The sequence below is a fragment of the Symsagittifera roscoffensis genome, chromosome 7, assembly GCF_963678635.1.
Source record: "Symsagittifera roscoffensis chromosome 7, txSymRosc1.1, whole genome shotgun sequence".
NCBI classification, from domain to species: Eukaryota; Metazoa; Xenacoelomorpha; order Acoela; family Convolutidae; genus Symsagittifera; species Symsagittifera roscoffensis.
Window position 1 is genome coordinate 38,521,853 of NC_087068.1, and position 13,761 is coordinate 38,535,613.

The window sequence follows — 13,761 nt, forward strand, 5'->3', positions numbered from 1 at the left end:
GCAACTGACTGCAACTTAAACAATTACTTTGCGCCAAAACGTCTAAGAAGGCAAACTTTCTCGCTCAAAATCTTGAAGTGTCACTTAATAATGACAACGATCGCCGTTCAATTTTTGATTGCTGCACTTAATACGTTGAAATTTGTTGAAACTTTTGGCACTGTTAAACAAAGTTTTCATTTTTGGCATTGTTGAAATAATTTTTTTCGGCTCTGTTGTACTTCGGCACTTGTACTGCCCCACTCAGCCAATTATGAAATATGGCTATCAATGAGGCTGCATTTCAGAGCACATATCGCCAAACAACCTTTTTTGCTTTTTACCCAAACGTCGTGCTCAAGTATTTAATTATGTCAGAAAATTGTTGCTATGGCAGGCGTTTTATAAAAATTTGTTTCGACTTTCAAGAAGGCGATATTGTTCTGAGGTGATATAATTGTTTCTTGTTTGGTGTTTTTTTTTTCAAAAATTTGTAGTTTTAATAGTGATTTGCGAGTTGTCGGAGAAATCTGTTTGGTTGACCTATAAAAAAACCTTTAGAGAGAATCCTTGAACCACCCCTGCTGGGACGCACCTTTATCTGTTCTTACAATATTATAACTAAATTTGGTATTATATATAATTAGGAAAATTACAAGAACCTTAAGAGAGCATCTCATTTTCAAATGAAACTGCACGTATTATTTTATGTTCCATTTTTGAACTAGAAGCAACAAGGTATATATAATTCAAAGCATCTATAAACTGCAAAACTATCTATTTATATCTAATTGAACAGTTTAACCAAGACAACATATAAATAAACGTCTACTAGGGGAGAATTTGAATTTGAGTTTTTGAAATATTTATTCTAAACGAAGTTACAAGTTTTAATAATCCAAACTACATTTGGTAATCGCGGGACAAGTAGAAAGCCCAATATCCAAACATGAGTGTGAAAAACGCCAGAGGGAAGAACCAGCGCGAAAAACTGTCGATCGCTCCAACATCTTCCATTTGGAAATTGCACCCATTTCCAGCTATTTTTCCTCGGATGTGACCCATCAAGGAGACGCGACTTTGCGGGTCCGGATTGTGTCCGTGACCACTGACACCTCCCGTGCAGCCAGCGCAGAAGGACTCGACTCCAACTCCGTGGTGGTTTTCAGTGGGATTCGATCCGGGTACGAAGTGTTCCTCGGGGTAGATGCAGTTGTTCTGCATGTAGTAGTGTCTCGGGTCCACTTCGATGTCGTTGACGCTGGACACTCGCTGACCAGATGGGGCTCCGTGTTTCCTGAAATAACTTGAATTTTAAAAGGAAAACTGAAATTTGTTCCGAGCTAATACAAATTATCTCATTGCTTATTGACGGGCAAATAAGATTTCCCGGAAATAAAAACATGAAAAACCGATCTCGGTTACATCCGTGAACAACCGATACGCATACCCGGTTTGAACAAATATTCTAACGAGCAATTTCTAGAAACAATTAAATTTTTCTGATGCAACTCCATATAATTACATATCAAACAAGGATGGCCGGTTAATCTGCAAGTAGCACAGAATGCACCGAGCACGCTAATTCAGTAAAGGCTGGAAATAAAGAAAAATCGCAACTTACCCTTTAAAAGCGCAAAATAGATGGCTCTTTAATTGTACCAAATTTCAAATCCGTAGGAACTTTACAAAAAAAACATCACAGGTGTGAAATATATTTGTTTTACTTTGAGCTCAGGATGTCAATAACTTTCAGATGATATAAAAGACTCCGTTCAAAGGTAGCTAGGTGAAATTCGAAATTGATCTAAAGAAAAAACTTCACATCGAGATTAAATATTTTCTCACTTTCTTCGATAATCGGGACAAAAATTGTGCATTAAATATTTAGGAGAACCGAATCAACAATATGAAAACTTGTTTTTAAGAAATCTGGTGTTTTCGCTGTGAGGTTACATTCTTTGCGAGATGTGGATTAGTTTATCATCAATGAATGAACTTACTTAAAAAAACTGATAAACAGCGGAAGTTAACTTTTTCTTTGAACTCATTTTGAATCTAGGCTTAATTAAAGATTAATTATCCTCAAATGAAACTACAAAACTCAGACATCTGTTCTTGAATCTGATCTTCCTTTTGAGTTCAGTTAATTTTCCGGAATGGCATTCTTACGCCATTCTCAAGATCTGGGCGATTGACTGGGTTTTGAAATAAATCTCTTCTTGGTTGAGAGGCCCTGGTTATAAGAATCAAGTAAATATTTCCCATTAAAGGCCACATAAAATTATATAGACACCCTAAAAATAAAACTTCTTTGGCCAGCCATAATTTTCTTTGCTTCCACGCTGGCCAGAGCCATAATGGTAGATAGGGTGATTATTTCCGGTAATTTATGAGTACAATAAAGTAAGAAAAAGGTGAAACCAACAAGCAGAATTTCTAAGAGTTTTTTTTTATATTAGAAAAATGGATTTTTGTATTTTTTATATTAGAAACGTTGCATGCAAAACCGAATGTTTAGACAACCTAGCGGTTTCAATTCTGTGAAAGAAAACTGAATTTTACTGAATGTCAGTTGATCTTTTCGATTACGTCTGCCTGATTACGTCGGATTTCAGTTTATCACTAATTTTCAAACAATAAACCGTGTCAAAAGACTAATTAAATTAAACTGCTACAATTTGTGGCCAAGTAATTTGTTCAAGGAAACCGAATATTGCAAATAAAATTGCATTAACCATTTAATTATACCGGTACCTGACCTTCATATGAAAACTCACACTAAAACACAGCTCGCACTAAAAGACAACTCGCAGTAGCGCGCCCGTCAAAACTTCGAGTGTTCGTTTTCCTTAAATTTTGCGAGATAAATTTTGTTACGAGATGTTTTTTGTAACAAGATTTTTTTGTTGTTCCGATCATTGAAAAAGAGGAGGAACTTTGTATTCGGGTGTGTTTTAGTTTTTAGTTTTTTACGCAAAATTAGGTACCACACATAATCATGGGAATGGGCCAAGTGGTATATCATACTAAAGCCCCTTTTAGTCATGATTCAAATTACATTTTAAAAAAATGAAAAAAATCCTCAGTGTCCAAAAAAAAGAGAAAAAATTGTTTGAAATTTTTGATGTTTGATCTAATTTCGAGCGAATAAAGCAAGCGAGCATGCTTATTATAGAAGGATAAACCATGAAATTTATTTTTTTCCTTAAGAAGCTTTATAATGCCATTTTGGATTAAGATTCTTCATAATTCGAAACATATTTTTTCCGCAAAAAAAATTGGAAAAAAATTGAAATCTTTTGAATTTTGTTTTCGTTTTTTTCCTAGTCATTTTTCGGCAAAACAGCATGAAAAAAACTTATAAAGTATTTTCAAGAAAATTTTCGGAACAAATTGACTACTTGCACTGCAACCAGCTATAGATTGGTCTTTTTGTTACGAGTTGTTGCGGCGCCGTACCTGATGAGTACGATGTCACTGTGAAGCAGCTCCTGGATCTCGTAGCTCCTGCTCTTGTCAATCTGTCTCTTGATCTTCTGACTCTCCTTCTTCACAGGGATCTGCTGGTCCATGTAGCACACCACTGCAAACTCAATCAGGGAGGCAAACACGAAGAGGAAGCAGCCGGCCAGGTAGACGTCTATCGCCTTCATGTACGATATCTTGGGCATGTTCGCATTCGTCGAGGAGATGAGAGTGAGCAGGGTTAGTACAGTCGTGATTCCTATCGTATACACAAACATAAAAAACAAGGGTTCAAGCAGCACAAAAAATTTTGGCCGAATAATCCAGTTTTCGTAAATTTCTTTGAAAATCATAAGAAGAAAACAAGCTTTTAATTTAGTAAGGTTTAACAACATAGCGCTGAGCTTTACGGTCCCCAAATTTCAAATATTTGTCAAAACTCCAAAAAATAGTGTGTAAAAGATCTTTTGAACCAAAAAAAAATTAGTGACGCTGCCAAAATGACTCAATCAACCTGTGTCAATGTATAGCAAACTTTAAGAACTAGGACCACTTGCTTGGATTTTTTGAAAAACTCTTTAAGTCCTGAAACAAAATTTGCGGAATTCATTCTCAGAACATTCTTTGAGAGGACGGAAACTCAATATAAATTGACGTATTAAAACAGAGATCAATTGAACTTATCCTGAGAGCCGGAAGATAAATGTAAGCTGTCGTAGAAAAAGACAGATCTCATTAACGCAGACAACTTACCCAGAGCAGCTCTGGCAGGAATGGCAGTCCTGGCTACCCAAAATGACACCCAGGAGACCATGACTATGAGGGTGGAGGGGATGTACATCTGGATGATGAAGTAGAGCGTGTTCCTGCCGAAGACGAAGCTGGCCTCCAGAGTGGACCAGTTGCCAGTAGTCAGAGTCCGGTTGAAGTCCCGATAAGTCAGGTTCATCACCTGACAACAATAAAACAATGGATTCAGTGATTCTTACAGTTATTCATTACAAGGCCTACTAATTTAACTACGATTTGATATAAGAACTTACAACGGCAACAAAAAATAAATAAGGAGCAGTTTCGCGCATATGAGACAAACTAAATCATTCTGTAGTTGCTCCAAAAAATAATATGAATTGATTTTTAGAGATCATTAAATAAATTTAAAAATCTCAACATGCATTCAGACAAAGACGTTCTTGGTTGATGAAAGATGCAACTTTTAAGGTTTCAGGGTGAAACTAAGCAAAAGTCTGACATTTGGCTGATCAATGTATTAATAATTTTTGCGACAATAAGGAAAAAAGTTAGTCGCTACCATGCGCGACTATCAGACTTCGTCAGTGGTGTTAGGCTTGCCTGGAAGTTAGCGAGTGTGATGTCATCTGATATCTGGATGGGGGTCTCGTCTGGATTCTGTACCCAGAAGTACTGGATATCATCAGCCGTGTAGCCCCAGCTGCAAATATCGAAAGAGGTCACAAGAGGTCACAGAAAGACAAAAAAAGTAACAAAATCAGCCAGTTGATGCCATTAACCGACATTTTTTCCCAAAAAAAGTCAAGGGGGCGCTGATCAAAAGTAGTTTTTTATTTTCAATATTTATTTTTCAATGTTATTCACACACCGCAGCAGGTTTAAAATAAAAATGATAAGCCTTGCTGGCTTACAGGTTTGTTTTAAATGGCAGCAGCATGATTTGAGGGCCAAAATTTGATTTAAATATCATCTTTGCCATGATTTTCACGTTTTTCTTCCATTTTCGCCTTTTTATTGACAAGAATGAAAGTCGCAGGTGCTTTCAAATTTAAGTAGTTGTAAGTGAATCGGATTGACATTCCAATTACATGCGAATTACAAGTTTATTTTGGAATCGGGAATGTTAATCAAACTGGTCTCTAGACATTTTCCCGTTCTTCCCATATCAGACCGCCCCATTTTTCCGTTTGCCCGATTCTGAAAAAATTCTAATTTTCAAATCCCAAGTTGGAATATTGGGACCCTAATATTGATTCATTCCAAGATGGCTGTTATGCGCCTCAGATGGTAACAAAAGCAGAATAAATGAATAGAATTATTTGCGCCTTCATATAATATATACGGGTACGCCTTAATAGTTTATGAGGCTCTCAATAGTCGAAATATAATAGTTCATGGTCGGTTGCACTCAAAAAAAGGTAGCCGTACAGAAACCTTTATCATCGAAGCTGGGTTATTTTTGTAATCTTTCTTACGAATGCTTAGTATGGTGAACAGAATCTCAAAAAAAAACCTCTAAAACTTGAAAACTGTGACCGAAACCTTCTAAAAACTTCATGTTTCTTCAGGCTCTCAACTGTTTGCCTTCGGCGCACAAATATTTTTCAAAACAAAGTCATTACAGAGCTTCCGAAGAGCTCGGAAAATCAATTTGGTTGACCTAAACAGTCATAGAAATTTTCAATTGTTTTTAAAAGCAACACACAAGCAAAACCCTAAATCCGTTCCCGAGTCCTCAAAAAGTGAAAAGTGAATCTTTTCATCTGTAATTTAGAAAATAATTTGAATTTTTTTTGAGAAGGCGGAGCTCCAACGGGATATAGTGTGAAAAGTGTTTGGGCACCTGGCGATTCGGAGCACACACTTCTGCACATCCATGGGGAAGTAGGCCAAGTCCATTGGACACCTGGAAGTGACTGTGACCCTCATACTCATCAGGATGTGGCCATTCTTCTCCAACCTACAGCGACAGAACAAAGGGCCAAGTGATAGAACATGTGATGATACAAATTGACACCATCTAGGGGATTAGAAATTATGGGCTCTTTTTCCTTCCCCCCCACCTCACTCAAACATGAACTTTATGGTCTAAAGAGTGGTTTTACGAGGTTTATTATGGAGACCAAATATGTTTGTCATAGCCTAATTAGTCTGCATGTCAATTTTCATGACAATCGGACAAAGTGAACAGTAACTTCATATTACAAATTTGCAGGTGGGGGGAAAAGGAAAAAGAGCCAAATTATACTGCTTAATTAGGGCATGACTTCACTTGTTGCCGAAGCAACTACATTTTTCCCAATCTATGTAAATCAACGGTCATTGCAATCAAGCCTTTGTAATCTCTCTGATATAATCACTCTTGAAACAAATCAGACCTAAAAAAGTTGACTCTTGGAGCCATATGTTTTGATGTAAAGTGAGATGTAATGTCAACAACATCACTAGGCCTAACTGGCTTATTGACAGTTTTCAGTAGAATTTTTTCTGATATAAAAACAATACGTTATGATTATTAACAAATGGATTGTGAAATAGCAGTATCATTCAAACATGTTCAAAAATAATTGCGTGCAGGTGCTCATTATTGCAAAGATGGAATAATTAAGTTTCGAACCACAGCCCTCGATCCAAAACTTTTCCATATTGCATGACACCGCATTAAAAGCAATTCTGCCCACCCGCTACTGGCCGAAAAGTTGTGATGCTAATCAAAAAAACCTGCACAGAAGTTGGACTCTACTAACTATGCAGTTGAAAACTTTTTGTCAATAGGTTCAAGTTTGATTCGCTGAGTAAAAATTTGAGACAAAAAATGTGACGTCATAGGCTCCAGCTTCTTCTTTAAAATAACGATAATACAATTGTGATAATATTTCATCTACCTGAAGAAGATGTTCTTTTTGGTGACGTCGTGCACGTATGACTCAGTCTCGGTCTGGAAGAAGGAGTCGGGGATCCAGAGAGAGTCCACCACGTCCTGGGACAGCACAAGTTTGGCCACAGTCTCATTCGAGAAGTCCAGTCGCTTGTCCTGTGACAAATGTTTACAATAAACAAAAAATAAAAATAACAAATAAATGACTCACAACAATTTTTGCTTTCCAGATTTATTGAGTAAGGTTTTTTTCTCGAAAAACATCTTCAAGACATTATTTGGTATCGGCGCTAATTTTGGTTATATGAGCCCTAATGCAACTCCAAAAGCTGTTTGAGTTTAGACGCAAAGTCCATCCGTGACTAAGCAAGTAGCTCAAATTATGCAAATAGTTCTAGTAAATAACACAAAAAAGTTCAAAAAATATATATGGTTTTAGAAAAAAATTTCATCTTCCATAAAAAAGTAATTAACTTTTTTGGAAGATGAAATAAAAGACTTTTTGCGAATAGTTTGAATAAATTTTTGATTATTTTACGACAAATAAGTTTGTTTTCTTTTATTAGAGCCATATTCTGACTGGGTTCCAGCCGATTACCACGTGTGTCAATTAGCAAGCCGGCGAAGCCGACTTGCTAGCTGCTTCAAAACTATTCGGCTTGCTGGCTGATTCAAATTTGATTTACTCAAACTTTCACTTTCGATGAGCACGCAAAATCACCGAAATTCATCAAGTAAAAAGACATTTCAATTCCATTCACAAAGCAGTCAGTGTAAAATTCAATGAAAGTTCATTTGATTCCTAATTTAAATGTTTATTTTAACATTTCGTGATTGTTGTATAATTTTTTAAAAGTGCGCCCAACCAAACTAATTATTGCAGGCGAAAATACTTATCGCGTTGCCCTTGTTCTTAAAGACTTTGCCATAAGAATGAAACAAATTTTTAAACGAAGCGGCTGCTCTGCCTGACTTCCAACCTCAGCTTTAGATGCTACGGAAACCTAGATATTCTGTTGGGGCGCCCTTCCTTAGCCGGATCCAAAGTGAATATGGCCGCCCAACAGCGGAAAATTGGAATCGCAGTTTACCTGTTCGTAAATAGGATACCTTTCCGGGGTTGAGGGGCTCATCCGCGGCAAGTTTTAAGACCCTACAGCTTTATGGAGTTTATATACAGATAAAACAGGGCAAGAATGCCACTCTCGATACTAGTTAAAAAAAAGCGGATATTGATAAGGTAAACGTGCTGGAAGCAACTGCCTCGCTTGCTCTCAGTGCAAGTCGTAGTTTCTCAAGGAATTTTGTGGAATATCAGGCCGGCTGGTACCCAACCCAAAATATTTTGCCCCAGGCGCAGCGGATTTTGTCGCGGCCTATCGACGGTCACACTTGGAATATGATTGATGTAGGCGGCGCTGCGCTCGATGTTGAGCCAACTTTCTGCTACCGAGGGAAATGCTCAGTGCTGGCGGGGACTGTGATAGTGCATTACTGCCCTATGTTCCTCGGCCTGGTGTAGGTTCAGCAAAGTACTCCCTCACCTAGTTTAGCGGCACATCTCACTTAGAACACGTGGAAAAGCGTAAACTTCTTGTGTTTGATTATCGACGCTGCGCGGAAAGAAAACTTGTCCCAACGTAACAGATATGCAACGACTCCGACAAAAGGACCGTGCATTGATTTGTTGGATCTGTGGATTTAAACCCGCTGTTCATGACCCAAATGCACTTCTTGATAAATTCGGTTTGTGTGCAACGGCCTTCGGAGCAGAGACCTCAGATGATTCGGACAACTTGATTAAGTTCTTTTCGCTTCAAGCATCAAAATGGACCATGAGATGACAATGGCAATCATCAAAAGACGTAGGAAACGTTGTTCATCAAAAGACGTTTGTTTAGAATGAGTAGAAACTGATGTCAAGGAAATGGAACGTTGCCTTACTCAAATTGACCAGCGAGATCGTATATGACGTAGAACTGCAGTTCGACAATGCCTGGTGGGATCACCAATTGATGGGAGAGACAGCACCGAAATTAAAAACCGTATATGATGATGATGATGGTTCAACCCTTTTCTGGGCATGGACGACAGGGGTAGCGTCATGATGGAAGAACCAAATGGTGGAAGACTTTTAACGTGCAAAATTGAAATTATTATTGACATGTTTGCACAAAAATGAATTCATGATTGAGAGAAATTGAGTTACAGCAGCACAGCAAAGATCTGCAGTTAAATTTGTTCAGAAAAACGATATATTTTTTTGGGTTAACTGTTAATTTTTTCTGAATTTAAATATGTTAATTAAATCAAGGTTTGATATTTCATTTATCTGCATATTTTCTAATCAATCATTATTTATTTTACTCGACTGGATTTATTCCTTTTTTTGAGAATTTGCAATTTCTGTGCATTTTTTGAGTACTCACTTCTAATTGGCTGAAAATGACTCAAAAAAACTTTTCCGTCAATTGATATATCCATCATGAGGGACACCACATGGGTGATGTTTTGATGTTTTTGTCTCATCTTATTTCTGTACATATTAAAGGATTTTGAATAATTCCTACCAATATACAATAGGCCTTACAGAAGACCCAACTCCTCAGAGGACAGTAAGTAAAATGCAATATGCAAAATGACAGAGGACATTGTGTCATGCAGGATCTTGCGAAAATCCCGCAAAATAAAATGCAATATGCAGAACTTTTTCAAGAATCTTGTAAGACTTGCAAAAGATAGCATCATTATTGTGATCTAAGGGTCGTCTTTTTATGAAATCCGTTTTCTGGAAGAAAAACCAACAAGGAATACGTGAATTCTTTGAACTATGTGGTCGTTACAGCCATCATTTTGCTCGAATCACGGCTCGCAATCACGGCTCGAAATGTTGCGTTACTTACTGCAACATTTCCGATTTGTAACATATTTTCAGAAATTTTCTCTTTTTTTCAATATTCGATTTTTTTCAATAACTGTATTTCAAAATGTTCAAAAAAATAAAGCTACTCACGCTCCAAAATTGTCTGAAGTAGAGGCTCAGTTTGAAAGTCATATCCACTTCAGAAACAGGACCAATAGAGACCACGTACATAGTCGCATTGACTAATAAGGGCGAAATACCCGACAGGGGCCGAAGTCTCTTCTCGTAATCCTCCAAAAGGCGAGACAGAATCCGCTCCTGCACGCTGTCTGTGTTCTCTTTGCATACCACAGTCGGGAATTTATGTAATACTGACGCCATTAATAAGAATATATGAACTTTCCATAAAGCTGACATGATGATTGGATGGCACTTTTCTAGAGCTTCCAGTTGAGAAAATGATGTTGATGAAATTCGATCTTGGTGACAATCGATGCCCAGTCGTTTCGATTCAAAGTAGTTGGCTTCTGCTCTGTATTTGGATGGAATTCAGTTCAATTTTCGCTCTTTGTCAATTATTTTGCTTCAAGTATTCTTCAATCAGAGAAAACATCCCCTTGATTCGAAGATGAAGAAAACATTCTTTGCATTGTGCTCGAAGATATTTTAAGGCCGGGTAATTTGGTGATGGATATTCCTAAATCAAAACATATTTTCCTGTTATGTCTTATATCAAATGAATAATCGTTTTTTGATAAGAAAATGATACAAGTTAATTACGAAAAAAACTGCATAATGCTATTGTTATTGTCACAAATTATTTTTGACTTGTGTGAAACAAAAGAGGTTTTGTACTATTTAAAAAAGGTTTGATTCAGAGATAAAAAAAATAAATGGGCAAAAATTGAGTTCATTTTAGCCGTGTCACAAAAGTACACTTAGTACAGTGCTGATTTAAATTATCCGGACAAACGAACAAAACTTGAATTTTCAAACGTGTTTTTCTCAAATTGGGTTAAGATTAGACAAAAAGTAAAGAGATTAAACTTTGCTTAGAATTTCATCAGAACTAATATGGTGCTATTTTTTCTCCAATTTTCTCAACCAAAATTTAACCCCAAAATTGTAAGGCTATGTAAGAGGCTTCTTGTGATATATATTCCTCATCAATTAACAGAGTAGTTTCATCGTAATTTTTGATCAATTGAAGAAAGCCAAAATGACTCATTTTTGGGTTAAAATTTTGTTTGAGAGTTTCGGGAAAAAATGCACCATCTTAATTCTGATGAAATTCTAAGCAACCTTTGTTCTCTTCACTTTTTGTCTAATCTTGACCCAATTTGAGAGAAACGTGTTTGAAACATCAAATTTTGTTCATTTTGTCCGGATAATTTAAATCAGCACTGTGCACTGTACGATTAAAACAATCATCATAAAAAATGAACTGCCGTCATGTCAAAATTCAGAAACTAAAACCAAAAAGTGAATTCCTTTATGTTTTTCTTTCTTAAAGCAATAAAAAAATGTTCTGAAATTTTAAAACCGTGATATACTTAATGAGAATTTACGGTGAATTTTTTTTGTAGCTCGACTAAAACAGGAAGCAGATTAAAATTCAAACTGTGATAATTCCATCAAAAGCGTTTTAAAACGATGAATCAATTTTCAAAGGAAAACAAAACTGTCGCTAAATTTTTGTGCAGAAACGTTCATCTCAGATTAACAGTATCATCAAAAAACCAAGACAAGATAACATAATTTTCCAAGATAAGTTTGCTTTATTGTAAATTAATGCTCCATTATTTTACAATAATGACTGAAATTTTAAGCCGCTCAGTTCTTTAAGTTTTATTGATTTTTCGAAAAATACATTAATCCACCCGAAGCGTTTTTAAAGAGAAGCAAAACTGAGACCATTATGCCATTAAAACGCATTCGAGCTAAGTTTAACAGGAGATTTGAATAGAAGGTATTATGGGATAGTAGTTTCCCATTTTTTTCACTGCAATTCAGCAAAATTTAAAAGGTTTCTGTCAGATTTCTAGTCTCCTGCTTAGCGGGTAGATCAATCGGGGACTAAGCAGCATAAATGTGACACTCTCTTTTTTTAAACAAGAAGATCCGCTTCTGAGTCTTATGAACAGAGGTGAAAAAAGAAACAATAAATAAAAAAGTTTATCCCAGCTTTTCAATTCACAAGGCCATAGCTGAATATTTACTCATGCTCCTCTCACATTTCGGATGGAAATATGTTAAGCGCTTCGACAGTCCAGAAACATGAGGTATATCTGGGGGCTATCGACACGAAGCGCGGACGCCAGTGTAGCACACCCACCGCAGAATCAATTGATGAGTGTTTTCATTCAAATTTAGTATAATAAAAGACACATTAGTATGCTAAATTTAGTATTATGCTGGTATGCTAAAATAAGTAGTATGCTAAATTTAGGCTAAAATAAGTAGTATGCTTGGAGTATGCTAAAATAAGTAGTATGCTAAAAGTATGCTAAAACTAGTAGTATGCTAAAAGTATGCTAAAACTAGTAGTATGCTAAAAGTATGCTAAAACTAGTAAGATGCTAAAAGTATGCTAAAACTAGTAGTATGCTAAAAGTATGCTAAAATAAGTAGTATGTTTAGAGTATGCTAAAATAAGTAGTATGCTAGAAGTATGCTAGAATTAGTAGTATGCTAAATTTATGCTAAAATTAGTAGTATGCTAAAAGTATGCTAAAACTAGTAGTATGCTAAAAGTATGCTAAAACTAGTAGTATGCTAAAAGTATGCTAAAACTAGTAGTATGCTAAAAGTATGCTAAAACTAGTAGTATGCTAAAAGTATGCTAAAACTAGTAGTATGCTAAAAGTATGCTAAAACTAGTAGTATGCTAAAAGTATGCTAAAACTAGTAAGATGCTAAAAGTATGCTAAAACTAGTAAGATGCTAAAAGTATGCTAAAACTAGTAGTATGCTAAAAGTATGCTAAAATAAGTAGTATGTTTAGAGTATGCTAAAATAAGTAGTATGCTAGAAGTATGCTAGAATTAGTAGTATGCTAAAAGTATGCTAAAACTAGTAGTATGCTAAAAGTATGCTAAAACTAGTAGTATGCTAAAAGTATGCTAAAACTAGTAGTATGCTAAAAGTATGCTAAAACTAGTAAGATGCTAAAAGTATGCTAAAACTAGTAGTATGCTAAAAGTATGCTAAAACTAGTAAGATGCTAAAAGTATGCTAAAACTAGTAAGATGCTAAAAGTATGCTAAAACTAGTAGTATGCTAAAAGTATGCTAAAACTAGTAAGATGCTAAAAGTATGCTAAAACTAGTAAGATGCTAAAAGTATGCTAAAACTAGTAGTATGCTAAAAGTATGCTAAAATAAGTAGTATGTTTAGAGTATGCTAAAATAAGTAGTATGCTAGAAGTATGCTAGAATTAGTAGTATGCTAAAAGTATGCTAAAACTAGTAGTATGCTAAAAGTATGCTAAAACTAGTAGTATGCTAAAAGTATGCTAAAACTAGTAGTATGCTAAAAGTATGCTAAAACTAGTAGTATGCTAAAAGTATGCTAAAACTAGTAGTATGCTAAAAGTATGCTAAAACTAGTAAGATGCTAAAAGTATGCTAAAACTAGTAAGATGCTAAAAGTATGCTAAAACTAGTAGTATGCTAAAAGTATGCTAAAATAAGTAGTATGTTTAGAGTATGCTAAAATAAGTAGTATGCTAGAAGTATGCTAAAACTAGTAGTATGCTAAAAGTATGCTAAAACTAGTAGTATGCTAAAAGTATGCTAAAACTAGTAGTATGCTAAAAGTA

General features: G+C 35.7%; 1 protein-coding gene across 12 annotated transcripts in view; it reads right to left on the bottom strand.

The window, feature by feature from the left end:
* Positions 1-646: 646 nt before the first annotated feature.
* LOC134851446 (gamma-aminobutyric acid receptor subunit beta-like) overlaps positions 647-13,761 on the bottom strand; it is a 32,361-nt gene continuing 19,246 nt past the window's right edge. For 10 of the 12 annotated variants that reach the window (XM_063867543.1, XM_063867535.1, XM_063867538.1 and 7 more), the window contains 7 exons: positions 10,092-10,638; positions 7,086-7,234; positions 6,044-6,160; positions 4,801-4,900; positions 4,201-4,399; positions 3,442-3,706; positions 647-1,276 (listed from right to left, as the gene is read on the bottom strand). In XM_063867543.1, the coding sequence (XP_063723613.1) occupies positions 883-1,276; positions 3,442-3,706; positions 4,201-4,399; positions 4,801-4,900; positions 6,044-6,160; positions 7,086-7,234; positions 10,092-10,358 (1,491 nt within the window). In that variant the 5' untranslated portion in view covers positions 10,359-10,638 and the 3' untranslated portion in view covers positions 647-882. Of the gene's footprint in view, positions 1,277-3,441; positions 3,707-4,200; positions 4,400-4,800; positions 4,901-6,043; positions 6,161-7,085; positions 7,235-10,091; positions 10,639-11,509; positions 11,611-12,160; positions 12,245-13,761 lie in introns of those variants that run through there. The other 2 variants (XM_063867544.1, XM_063867541.1) reach the window with 2 other exon arrangements.